Source organism: Melanostigma gelatinosum (assembly GCF_949748355.1).
Source record: "Melanostigma gelatinosum genome assembly, chromosome: 18".
Classification (NCBI taxonomy): domain Eukaryota; kingdom Metazoa; phylum Chordata; class Actinopteri; order Perciformes; family Zoarcidae; genus Melanostigma; species Melanostigma gelatinosum.
In genome coordinates this window covers 5,146,737-5,160,322 of record NC_136651.1, presented here as the reverse complement: position 1 = coordinate 5,160,322, position 13,586 = coordinate 5,146,737, and the positions used below count along the sequence as shown (strand labels likewise).

The 13,586-nt window shown below is 45.9% G+C and overlaps 1 protein-coding gene across 10 annotated transcripts in view; it reads right to left on the bottom strand.

The window, feature by feature from the left end:
- The window catches only part of rapgef1b (Rap guanine nucleotide exchange factor (GEF) 1b), a 36,424-nt gene extending 23,136 nt beyond the window's left edge, over positions 1-13,288 (bottom strand). For all 10 annotated transcript variants that reach the window (XM_079289698.1, XM_079289706.1, XM_079289699.1 and 7 more), the window contains exon 1: positions 13,050-13,288. In XM_079289698.1, the coding sequence (XP_079145824.1) occupies positions 13,050-13,077 (28 nt within the window). In that variant the 5' untranslated portion in view covers positions 13,078-13,288. The remainder of the gene's footprint in view (positions 1-13,049) is intronic.
- Between the last annotated feature and the right edge of the window lie 298 nt (positions 13,289-13,586).

Here is a 13,586-nt window from a genome sequence, read left to right as displayed (position 1 = left end):
GATGACTTCTGAAGTCCTAAAATAAACATAATGGGCAAAATCATTTTTGTGTAATTACATCAGGGACGACAATAAAACATTAGTCATTACTAAGTGAAGGGGGCTGATTGAGATGAATGCGTCGCTGCAGTAATAGAAAATAGCTCACTATTATACAATTACTTTTCAAAATGAGAGACACAGATTTGCTTTTCACACTTAAGTTTCGTCGACCGTTTTTATTACATGGCTTGTTTGTCATTATTTAAATTCTAGTCTGCCCTTTCGTCTGTTCCTGATCTCCGCTTGAATAAAAATCCATCTCCAAAATCCAATATTTTACGCTATGAATAACTTACGCAAACATGCCCCTTCAGTATGCTAATGACCCACCGACCATGGGTCAACGATCCGGAGCAGATATCAATGTGGTGCCGGGTTGCATGGGAACAGATGGCCACGGTCCACCGTGGCTAACAGAGCCACACAACACAGGCGATCTATAACCCGGATCCATACGAGAAAACCAGATCCTTCAAAACTGTGAATGAAAGACAGTGAAGACTCTTTCTTTGAGCGGGACATCTGCTCTCAGATCTCACCACAGAGGTGACCGAGAGTCTGATGATTGAGAAAGCGTCTAGTCGGGGAAACTCCTGTTCTGTGAAAAAGACATCATTACCCGCGATGAGTCAGGAGATTAAAAACAATATCAAAAGTACCCTCAATCAACTTTCTCACCGTTTTGGAAAGCTCATTAAAAAAAAGGGGAGAATAACATTCAACATGCAATGTCTTCTGATTCCCAATCTCATCAAAGTATCCTCTCTCAATACTGTGCGACGCATCCAAAAATAAACTAGAATTATCTGCATTAAGACATAATAACTAAGCAGCATGCAGAGGCCCATAACAACACAACCCAGCCTCATCTCTTGGGGACACACCTTGCTTTCTTGAGTCTGGCTATTTGTGTTCTTATCGCTCAGGATCAACGGCTGAAGTCAGACACGTCACGTCCCAATATGTCCGCACATCTTTAGTGGAGTTTACTGGACAAATGCACCATTTATGAGCCTCGCTTCGGTTTAAATCGGCCCACTGAAATGAAGCGTGTATTTTCACACAGCGATCAGACGATGCTCGATCTATTATCTGAATCTTCTGTCACGTACGGCAGTAAAACTGTGCCTCAGAGCGATGTTTTCGCTTCAATATTCTGCGAGCGCCAAGTCACAAGGTTATAGACTCTTGGAGCAACATAACAGAAGGAAAAAAACATGGTTTGGGGCAGAACAGTGAGGGGAATAAAGAAACATACTGTGTTGTATTCATAACGTAGCTTCAAATAAACTCAAGGCTACTGAGGTTAGAACAGTTCCATAACTACACAGCCTACGGACGAGATGTGGTGGATGATGTGCAGATATCGTTGGTTGTGGGTCAGTGTGAACACTATGAAAGTGAAGCCGTCTCTTTCACTGACAGTTTCCTTTCTAGCAGGAGGAATGGGGTCTCCTCACAGCTGATCATGGGCAGAGTGCATTTTATTATTCACAACTGTGTCAATAATATATCTGTTATTTGCAAAGTAAGTGTGTTCCAGCACACTGTCAAGTAGTGGACCGGTTAAGTATTAATACACGAGCAGTAGAAATAAACAGGACGCTCTGCAGTACAACAGGGAAGCTGACTTTAGCTGCTGCGGTTGTGTTCAAAGGTTTTGTCTTTTCAGGAAGTCACTTGGAATATTATCGCAGTCCTAAATCCAAAGTGAGTCATTCCATGAACTGCTCAAGTTGTTTAATTACTGGTTGATGAAATCTTTCCTTTTCTTTAGAATAAGAACTGCTCGATCAGATCGGTACATTTCTTTTAATCCTATAAGACTCACGGTGTGACTCGGATGCAGAGCTCTGTACTGTGACAAAGCTGTGAAGATGGTGTTTTGGATGAGGCTGGGACCATTAGGCCTGTGCATCGTGTGGTGGCAGAAACATTTACAAGTCTCTAGCCTCAGTTCCCCCTCGGTTTTACTCGGAAGCCAACGATCTTCTTCCACAGATCTCACTGAGCAGAGATGACATAATTTTCATGTTCCTGTGGTTCACTGTGGTGCCATTACTTGTAGGTAAACCAGACATTTCCTCCTTTACTAGCTAGTGTGGCAGGACGTTGACGACATTTGCACGTCACGGTGTTAAAAAAGGTTAAACCAAATGCACGACCCACCCTCAAGCTACTTTAACTATTGCTCAACCATTCCTCTGCTTCACTGATTTTTTATGGCCACTCTTTCACGCCTTCCCTTTTATGTTAGTGCGTGTGCAATCACAACTAAATTAAGAGCAATATATTATCCTGTATGAGGCAGCTTCAGTGTTACAATAAGCACATAGCCTACATTACTGCATTGACTGTGGGCGGTGACTGACCGTGTTCAGATAATCCCCACTCTCTGGCAGGAGATGTAACTTGTTCTGTATGGATTCAATACGGGTTGCGTTCTCATAGCGGGCACTGGACGAGCTAATGGAACTAGTGGATGGGAGCACTTGGCACAGCAGTTCAGTGTTGTACTGAAAGCTGTGGCGGGAGCCCCGAGGTCTAGGTCACTCAATTGTCCTGTATACAGACACACACAATGCAGATCAGCATCCCCAGACAGTAACAAATGAGTCAACAAAGAGTGCCTCGAAACTATTCACCCAAAAGTGAAAGGTTGCGGAGGGGATGCCACAGGGCCGGGTTTTCAACAGCATCGACGACAAAAGAAGAAAATAGTCCACGGCCCACGAGCATGAGGCTCTTTAAAGCCCCAACTGTAAAAATGACCAAAGAAAAACAAGAAAGCTGCACAGACTGGCATTAAATAAACACATGAACTTGAGATTCCTTGTGTGAAATCACTCAATATCTGCAAATAATGCTCACATCCCCGAAGCCTACATGGGCTAATTGACTGTATTTTGGTTCTAAAACAGTTCACCAAAATACTTAGTATGCTCGTCATTGAGGTGATAATAAAATGTTTGTGTGAAGACCAGAGCGAATATCAGCACACTGCCCAATGCAGAGTTGAGGTTGTTAAAAATTATTTTAACAAAACACACAACACATGCTGTCAGAGAACAGGGGTTACAGGATACATATGTTTTTGTTTTTTATGATTAGAGCTATAGATCGATGGAACAATTAGTTAAGTAGCTCAACATGCGTATTTTGAAATTCTGTGATATCTATGATTGAGGGATTGTCTCTGCAAGGCTCTCAACATGACGACAGCCATGAAAGCTTTTTTCCACACATTTTGAAGATGCAATCGAGTAATTGAGAAAAATAATCCTAATTTTAATCGGTAATGAAAATGATTGTTAGTTGTAGCCCCCTTTGTTCTCAGCTATATTTGGAATCAGAGGTTGCGATAGCTCATGGTCGCCCTGGTGTATGGAATGAGAGCACATGTGAATGAGAGTGTTGAAAGCGGGAAATCACTCTCTCTCACACTCTCTCTGTCACACACACACACACGGTCAGTCAGTCAGTCAGTCAGTCCTGGGGACCCCTCCTGTTCCTTCCCCCACCCCCGAGGCCACCGGCACTATTTCCCGTCCCTCGCCTCCCTCGTTGAGAGCCGCTCCCTGCTTTCTGGACTGACTTCACAGCCCAGAGCAGCCTGCACCCACAACCTCTACAACTCCACTGTTTAACACCAACCTCACCTAAATAAGCAAAGGCTTAAGAACACAGTGCACTGAAACTCACACAAGACAGAGAAGCTCACTGCGCCACGCAACCGCCCGACTGAAACTCAAAAGCAGTCGGATCCTTCAGTCGACCTTTCGGCTACGGTGGTTTACAGGAGTTTCGTAGACTTCCATTTAGCTCGCTTTCTGAACCAGCGGAGACAGACAGGCAGCAGGTTCACCTTAGGTGAAACCAATAGACTGAACAACCACAAAAGTGCTATAAATACCCTGCTTGTCAGTATCTGTAACATCAAGCGGCACCAGAACGGAGACTCTGCGACAGCTTTAAAAAAAACACACCCTGTGATCTACCGAAGATGAATCCAGAGATCTCGGTGAACGGCAGCTGTTTGGCAAGAGAGCGCGCAGCGAACAGCAAACTATGAAAGCACTCGAGATGGGAGAACGATCCGACACGCAGACAAACAGCCACAAGAGAACCAATCACTTCCACACAGTACGAGACAGAGACCGCATCGGTGTTCTGCTCAGTAAATGGCCTCGAGCAGCGAGGAGCGGTACCGCTCTCCCCCGCGTTGGAGTGCTGCACAAAGCCCATCTTGTCTGTACAGCGGGCCACTTGTCATCCTCTTGACACTTTGTGCACGCACACTGCGTCGGACAAGACTGACGGACAGATGTTGAATGATACACACTCATCTCGTTGGCGCTTTGCATTGGGATTGTTTCCCGGCCTCCTTATAAATCGGCTCGGGTGACAGATGTGTCCACCACTGAGGAGACTCGCACGGTCGCTTATAATTAGGCAGTGGGTGTTTACGCTGTAAACATCTTTCATTCAAAACCTTTCACTGTATTAATATCTTTATATTTACAGTCGTCATGTAAAACACTGATACGTCTCATCTGAGCTGAGTCAAGTGTATTTTTGAAAAAGGTCACAAAGCAGATAAATGATCGTATGTTTCTTTGCTGGGTTGACATGGAACAGTGTGTTGGGGCACGACAGGAAGTCGGGAGGAACTTGACTTGAGTTTAAAAAGACGAAGACCGCAAGAGCTCTATTGTTGAGGATCAGTTGGGACCAGCTCTCGACAATACCTCCTTAAAGCTAAATCTCTTAAGCTTAGATGAACACAAATATAGACGTACTTTTTTTGATGTCATAACAATGATCTAATGGTCTTACTGTGGAAAAATGAATTTAAAAAAAGACGGCACATCATGTTCCTGCTGTATTTTGATTGTTCTCCGTTTTGTCCTCCGAGTGCTCACTCACTGCAGCAGAACACTACTGCAGGACAACATTTAGCTTCATATTACAGATTAAAGTTCACGCTGAAAGACTCCAACACGTGTGTGAATCTACATTTAAACTTAATGCAATCCAGAAATATATCAAATCATCCACTCTGTGTGTTGGAGTTGCCTCACTTCTATGTTTTAATGAAGACAAAGTCAGATTGCATGACTTTACTGAAGTGATCATCAAGGACAGGTCTGTAAAGAAAAGCATTTTCATGATCGGGTATTTGCAACGTCCTATCTCGTTTGTTTGCCCAAATAAAATATGTTGGTACGTTTGTTATAATGGCTATGCTTGTGCCAAGTAGATGTCCGATATAGGTTGCCTCCCAACTGTAATAATAAAGATAGTTAGACAATAATGAAGTTTACAGAATGAACCAGAGACCATCTTGCGATGCGCTCACACCAGCCACGGCAATGGCAACACCCGCGTTGCTGTCGTGGCTGGTTAGAATGAAAAGGTTGCAAGTAAACAGCCCGAGCATGTGGTTTCTCAAACTGGACTTAAGACACATCAGTTCAAAATTCTTTAATTCATTAAATTCAAGATATATGCAGAGCAAAAAGTGAGAATGAATGAAGTCCTAAGAGGATATATCTTCTGTTTGATCTCCTCAGACCAAAGTTTACTGATAGCAGGAGCTCATAAAGCCACAGTGTTGCATGACCACATTACTATTATTCCAAAAACACCCATTCAGGTTGCATGAGGAGGAACAGCCAACAGGAAGTGGGTCAGTGAAGGTAGACACACTCATCACTGACGGAATAAACATGCCGTGTGTCTGCATGAAAGTCATATGCTGTTAAAGAATATATCAAACCAGTGATTCAGCATCATTCATGTACCCAGACATGCACACACACACACAAATATACGCGCCCACATCTGCCTGGACAACAACAGTGACTTGTTTGCAAGAAATGTCAACTTCTGTCTCTCCACTCCCGATTTAGACTGGCATCGGAAACTGCCAGCAACTGTGGGACATCCCCTTCATTGTATGCCAGCTCCCTGACCCATGCCATGCCTGCCGGGGGTCTGAATGATTTGACGCAAGAACACACAAGAGGCAATGACTTGACATAAACCCTCTTTTTCAGGATCTGCCCAGCCATCGAGATAGTTGCTCTCAGCCGCACCGAGTCCACTCTGGCCGATTCTCTCCCTGCTGCTCACTTTGGCTTCTGAGGAAATTGGGAGATGGGCATCAGCAAGTGCATTAAATGACAAGACTTGACATACCAATGACGGGCTCTGTTGTATAATGTATGGATGTATCCGATAGATTGGAGCTCTGAGCGAAATGTTGGGAAAACACGATGCCGAAACATGAACTCGATTGAAACAAGAACTGAGAGAAAACGTCACAGGACTCATGAGAAGAAGAAGAAACATTCCTTTGTTAGTCCCACAGTGGGGAAATTATTCCCCGGGGAGCAGTTAGGGGTACAGTGACACTTCGACACAGGACACGGTGCAGCCGAGGATCGAACCGGTGACCTTTCGGTTGGCGGACAACCCTCTCTACCCAGAGAGACACCAGAGAGGGTGTGATTAGTTAAAGCAGCTGCTTCCTGAGATATTCTGCAATTTAACAAAATGTGTAAATCTGCACTGGGATCAGCTGATTATGCTTCTGTGAGATTGGAAAGTGGCCTCATCCTCTTGGTGATCCTCACACTGCGTGTGGTTAAAAACCTCAAGTATCATCCCCGCAGCTCAGCCGGGGCTTAAGAGAGACCTCCTCGTCTGCAGCGCCGTGCGTTACAGAGACGAGGCAGGTCAGGGTAGACGGACAACACACACACACACACACACACACACGCCGACTCTTACTGTCCGCTGGACTGAAATGCAGATTTATTATTATTAGCCAATCAAACAGCGCTAACCCCGACTCGGCTGCCACGGTGAAGCAAGGCAGGCAGGTTGGAGTTAAGATGCCAAGATTACAGCCCCACAGTCTAACCAATACCAGTTTTTTTTTTTTGTATTGTGTAACTGGATTAAGACCACAGCACCTGGGCATGAAGACTAAAGGAGCTATGGCTTCTGTCCACAAGCTGTGGAGGTGATAAGGCGGAGAGGCAGCCAGCGATGGAAGGAGCAGCCTCCGTCGGGCTGGGTCCACCCAAGACTTCAGCGGCGCAAATGAGCACCTTCTATAAAGCCACACGACACAAAAAGCACAGCGAGGAATGTCCCCTGTATTTCATCCTGCCAGCGAGGCCCATTTTACATTACAGCTCCAAAAAACAAAAGGAGTACACATCCCCAACAAGCGATGCAAGTATGCTGAATAAATACACAGTGCGTGCACGCAATGGAACTTCTGTACGCAGCTACTGCTGTTACAGAGCCCTGTGCTGGAGAATAATTTATAGCAGGAAGTAGAGTCTCTTCTCTGTCTGGCCTATTCATTTACATTCTAAAAAAGAAAAAGCCTGTTCTTCTGACTCGTTTAGGCTCTGTGCTGTTTGAAATGTGGAAAAACAGATTATATGAAATAAGATATATCCAGTTTCTTCATTGTTATCATCATATAAATGACCAAATCTTTTACCTTTTTGGGGAAGATCAATGTCAACGGTCCTGTTTATACAGCGCTCTATATAGAACTGTATATATATATATTTGTGTGTCTTTACCTGAGTCCTCGTCTAGATCCCCCTGTAGAGAGGAGTCCGTGTCCCCCGAGGAGGCCTGGCTCCTCCAGCTTATATTGCCCATCCAAGAGGCCCGAGTCCACACACAGCTACTCGTCCTGAGGTGATACTGATGGTTTTTGTGCACAGTGAGGACTTGCTGGTCAGGCTGGCATTTTCACACCAAATCGCTCAACAGCGCTGCTGAGAGTTAGTCACAGACTGCCTGACCCGCATGATCGGCCTCTCTTGAGTCAGACACACTTCAGAGGAAACGTCCACAAATAGCAAACGGAGAGAAGGCGAGCGGGACTGAAAAAAGTACTGTGCTTTTCCTTAGCCGGTTGTTTATCAAATCATGACTTTTTTTGTAAATATGTCTGGAATCACATAATCCCCCTCGCAGAGCGTCAGAGCGAGGTGGCATCGGTGGTCCAACCCACAGTTATCTGGAGTGGCGGATGTACTGAAGAGTCACAAGGAACCGAGCGGGCCACCTGCGGGAGTAAATGAGCCACTCTCTGGCACGAAGGCCGACACACAGCGGAGAAATCAAGCGAAGCATCGTCTTATAAAAGTCTCAAGAGCTCAGCACGCATGCAGGTAGAGAGACGAATGCGACCCGTGATTGGAAGTCGTATCGAATCACACTTGAGAGCTCAGAGAACTGGTGTCTTCAGCTCCGCGGGGGAGACGCTGAGGGCACAACGGCCGTGAAAATATTCATGCAGCGAAGACCTGATTGCCTTCACAGACACGGCCTTCCATCGCTCACTGATATCCTTGGTCTTCTCCCCCTTATTCTCTCTGCGCAGAGATTTGATTCCCATCAATGCTCTACCTTCCTCCTCCTCCACCCTCTCTTTGTTTCTCTCTCAAAGCTCTACTCCCTCCCTCTTTTGCTTTCCCATGCACAGCACACACACACACACACACACACACACTAATTACAACACAGCTAAACCTATATGGGAACAGCAAGCCTCTCATTCTGTGGGAGAGGGAGGTTGAAATGTTTTCTGCCATCAAACCTCAAAATTGCAGCATGTCAAACCCAAGAGCCAAAGCTCGCCCTGAGCAACAGTGGGATCACTCATCAGCGATGTGCCTGAACCTACTCATCCAGGGAAGCCTTTTGTAGTCACGGCTACATTAGCTCTTGCTCAGAGTTCTGGTGACTACAAGGCACGCGGGGCTATTTCCGTCCATCAGGAGAAGAAGATATGCAGAGTCTGAAGTGATGCAGCCACCACTTAGCAAACACCAAGCCATCACAATGAGGCCATATCCACACGAGTCCGTGTCTCGTTGGATGCAGAGTTGTCAAATAGAACCGATCTCCGTCCACACGGGAGTTTTCAGCATTATTCTCAAGTTGATCTGCATCCACACGGCAGCCTTCGAAGGCGGACAGCACGTGGCCATTAACGTACACTGGGCATTCGCTTTGTAGCTGTAGCTCTGAATAGCATTTATTGCTAACTGTAGCTTCAGACAGCCGCTCCGTGGGGGCTGATCGCCGATGGTCAAGCAGCTCGCTCATCGCTCGAAGAACAGCTCGCCTCCTCCGCATGTAGGCATTAGCAGCATTGTAAAATGACGAATTTAACTCCACGATAGCTGCTACTACAGACAACAAAGCAAGCAAGGCTTGCCATTCGTTATCCATGTTGAAATGAATCGCTGCTGGTCGCCCGGCTGTTTTGTTTTCTTCCGGGTACGAGTCACGTGATAGTAAGTGTGCCGAATCAGGGACGGAGACGTCATGGCTGGTAATAACCAATCCAGTAGCGAGCACGGGTGTGGGCTCATTTTTTCGAACAGACATCCGTATCCGACATCTACACTGAACCAAAACCCCGGAGTTTTCAAATACCTCCAACCATGGCGGAGTTTTCAGGTTCCTCCGTTAAGGCTGCTCCAAAACTCCGGCGTGGTGTGGCTGCTCAGTGTAAACGTAGGAAAACTGGACTAGTGTGGATATGGCCTCTGAATTACACTCCTGTGTTAACTCGAGGAATGCTGAGAGTAAACTTCAAGTATTACAGCTGAACTCTTTCAAAGGCAAATACACAGACACACCCTCCTCCACTATGCAGGGGGGGGGGGGGCAGGGAGTCTAAAATAAGGAACTGATGGATCAGTTCCGCTGTGGCCGGCTACTACCACTGAATGTCCAGCGAGGGAGGAGGCTAATAATAAAACATTGTGATACTCCCACGACTTTGTTACCAACATGCCAGAGCGGTGTCACAATCCCAGTCTCTGTGGTGAACATTAGGACACACACGTTATGCAACTGCAAAAGAATCGCAATAATACAAACACAAAGTCTCAATTAAGCCTTGATTCTGTCATGTGTTCATGAGGGTGTTTCTTGCAGTCACAGTTTGATAGAAAAACAACACTAGCCTCCTACCCAGTGGCAAATGTGAGCACAACCTCCATGCTTAACACACGGGTTTATGAATATCCCAAATAATAGGGCCACAGTAACTTTGTTTTCAAGTATGTATGGAAGAGGGCACCAATCTGAGCTTCCATCTACAGAATGCAACACATTTAATAGTGTGTAAAATGAACGCTGTGCAAATATTCTGGCGACAAGTTGCAGTCAAGCCATTACATTTTAGAATTATTCATGTTCATGAAGAGTTCATACGCAGGACACACAGCGTTGTCTCAGCAAAAAGACAAAGTCAAGTCACATCAGACATGCATCTCCACTGTATTCTTCCACCGTGTTGTTTTTCCTGAAGACTGGACTCAGGGTTTATTCTACGTCGTGAAGCTCGGCGTGTTTGCTTTACTCAAATTATGTGTCACAGCATGTTTCAGGAGTGTTGCATTAAATGACTCACTGCGACTTATAACAGCAACAGTGGAATCATTCCAGGGTGTCTATTCAGGCAATTAAAAGCATTACGTTGGACAAAAACACACACTAAACAATGAGCTATTTTACTCATTTCAGGAAGCATTCACAAGCCACTGCAGAAATACAAAGCCCGAGAGCCGAGCGGAGTCTGAACTTGGATTAGGGCTCGGGTGGGAGAGTCACGTACGTGGGCACGGTAGCTAAACAAAGTCTCTACACCAAGATATGGAACATCTGAGATAATGAGCAGAAAGTATTTGTCTTTCATATACAATATACGGACACCCAAACCGTTTTACAGGCAGGTTTAAAACCTCAGGTTTGAGCACCTGTATCCTTTTCTTTTTACAATCCAATTGACTTCACAGCCACTTTTTCCAAGTCCATTTGAACAAGTCCACCACAGCGCACCGAGTGTGAATTTACACAACAAAATGGGATGAGGTCATGTGGGTGCGTACACACAGAAGACTGGGGGTTCAGTGTTGAAACAGACACGAGAACCACCCACGTGATTCTCCAGGTGATGACATCCTAAATTAAGCTGCACACAAGTGGAAGTGAACAACAGTGTTCACGCCCCAAAGAGAGGACAAGTCGGTGACAGCAGGACCGCGGTCTCCATGGCGGCTCTGGAAGAAATGCCGGCCACAAGTCTCCTGCTGCTAGAGCTTGGTGTCCGTGTCACATTGATAGTCCTGCTTGCTCTGCGTCCTATGGTAACCATTTGCATCATACAACGCTAACTATTTAAACCTTAACCCATGACGATATCCATGTGCAGGAATCTCTACTTACAGGCTTGAACTTTATTTCACTTCATCCAAATCTTTTCCCTTTTTTAAAATTTGCTCCTCGAAGCACCAGGGAATTAATCTCCTTCTGTCGAGGTCTAAAACTGGTTCCCCTGTCTGTCGAGAGTCTCCACAGCCTCAGCCCACATCGACAACAGCCTCCTTTTAACACCATCTTTTTTTTCCCTCCAATCCTCACACACATTCTCTCTCTCTGAGGCTTAACAAGCTGACACTGAAGCTATGCCACAGCTTTACAGTGCTACCATGAGTCCCCAGCCTTGGGCCCCTCTTTCCATTTCACTGGCATCCAGCATAGCGTGTCCTCTGGGTACATATTTGGGATCGATGGGAACATGTGGACGAGAGCAGAATGCAGGCCAACAAAATGACCTGGTCAACAAAATGACCTGGTCAACGCGACTAGGAAGCCTTTGGGGGGGGGGGGGGGGGGGAGCTGGTCCGCATGGAAGAGAGGTGATGGATTGGGCTCACAGTGACTATTATCCGCTGCTTTTGTTTGCTTTTAACCAACTGTTGAACCACAAATCGACAAAAGCTACATTGCACCCTGGGTTTTCATTTAGCTGTGACCATATGTAGTCATCTGTCTGCCAGACAGGAAAGGAATCGGAAACTTTTACGCCTATGAAGAATGACTGAGCTAGTGGTGGATGACACTCCCTCCCTGCCTGTTACTGGGAGCTGTGCGTCTGTCTCTGTGTGTCCATTTACTGCAGGCATCACCGGACAGGACTGTATGTGGAGCAAAGCAGGGAGACAGCTGGTGGAGTGGGATGCAAGTGTAGCCCGCCGGGTATAAAGTTTCCTTCCAAAGGCATACTCGAGACCACCCCATTTCCTCTCGTATCCATTGCTCTCTTCTTTTTATGTCTTTAAAGCTGCAGACACAATTAACGGCGCGTGTAGACATACACAACATGGGCCAAAGCAACGCAGAAGAAAAAAACCGCCACGTGCACAATGTTGAAATCAACACAAACACAAATACGCACGAAAGTCTTGGGCGTGAACGCGTTTCAACTCAAGTGTACTTGGTAACAACGTAGCTAGCGGTAGCTAGTGAAAGGCTAACATTTGGGCTAGCTATTGCTAGCCACCGTTACGACCCCGTTTTTTTTAATGTTAGTAAGCTATTTGACAACCAAGAAGAAGGAATTATAAAACACCATATCCTCATTAGTACAAATGTTAAAACGTTTCTTCCCGTGTGAAAAGCCGAGATTTGTTCTTTGAATGTTTGCTTCCAAACAATCAAACCAGGGTTTATTTACGACCGAGGAGCTGAGAGAGGATCGTGAAATGCCGGTGAAGTGAGCAAACGTTATAGGATGATATCACATCGAAATGGTACATCTGTCTCGCCACATTGCTGTAGTAACACTGTTGACCATTAACCGACCAGTTAACCAGCTAGTTATCTCTATTCAGCATGAGCCATTTGCTCCATTGACTAAACTGTAGCCAATACCAGCTAGCTGATACGGTGCTGATTTATTTTCGACTGGATAGCCGAGAAAAGAACAATCCATGAGGCCCAATTAAACCACCATTTACACCCAACGTCCAAACGTTGTCTGGACCCCCGTTTAGTTGGTCCGTAGACCCCCACGTTTGATACAACCGCGTCCCGCGTGAGGAATACCGTTATACATATAGTTACATCCCGAGGTGCAGCGGTGTGGTGGAGTCTAGCCGGGCAGGACTTACCTTGCTTGCTCTCTATTTTTCCCGACATTTTCGTAGCCAGCAGCTGTGATTCCACTCGCAGTTCAACAACACGTTAAGCTACAGACGAGCCTCGCCGTTTTTGTCTCCTCCGATTATTCCCTCATTGTCGACACACTGTTGTGTCCATGAGATGATTCCGCTGGGGTTAATATAACATATTTATAAACCACACACATTGGTACGGTCTGAAAAACGGTCTCTGTCCGTCTCCGGGTATTTTTCACTGGATACACACCATACGCACACATTGGTAATGTCTTGAACCTAGAGTCGGGCAGAGAGCCCTCATCCAGTAGAGCAGCGCCCCCTGGCGGGAGGAATTAGCCACGTCAAGCTGTCAACAAGAGGATGGGCGTGTTTCAATGTGCATGCAACTTTGAGTTGTTGGTCTGTGTTCAGGGCTAAGTGGCGGTGCCGTGCATTTGTGGAGGATTAACGTGGAGCCTGCAGGGGCAAGTTGTGCACATAATAATTATGAACTTTATTTATCCAGCACTTTTCAAAGTCCATTAGAAG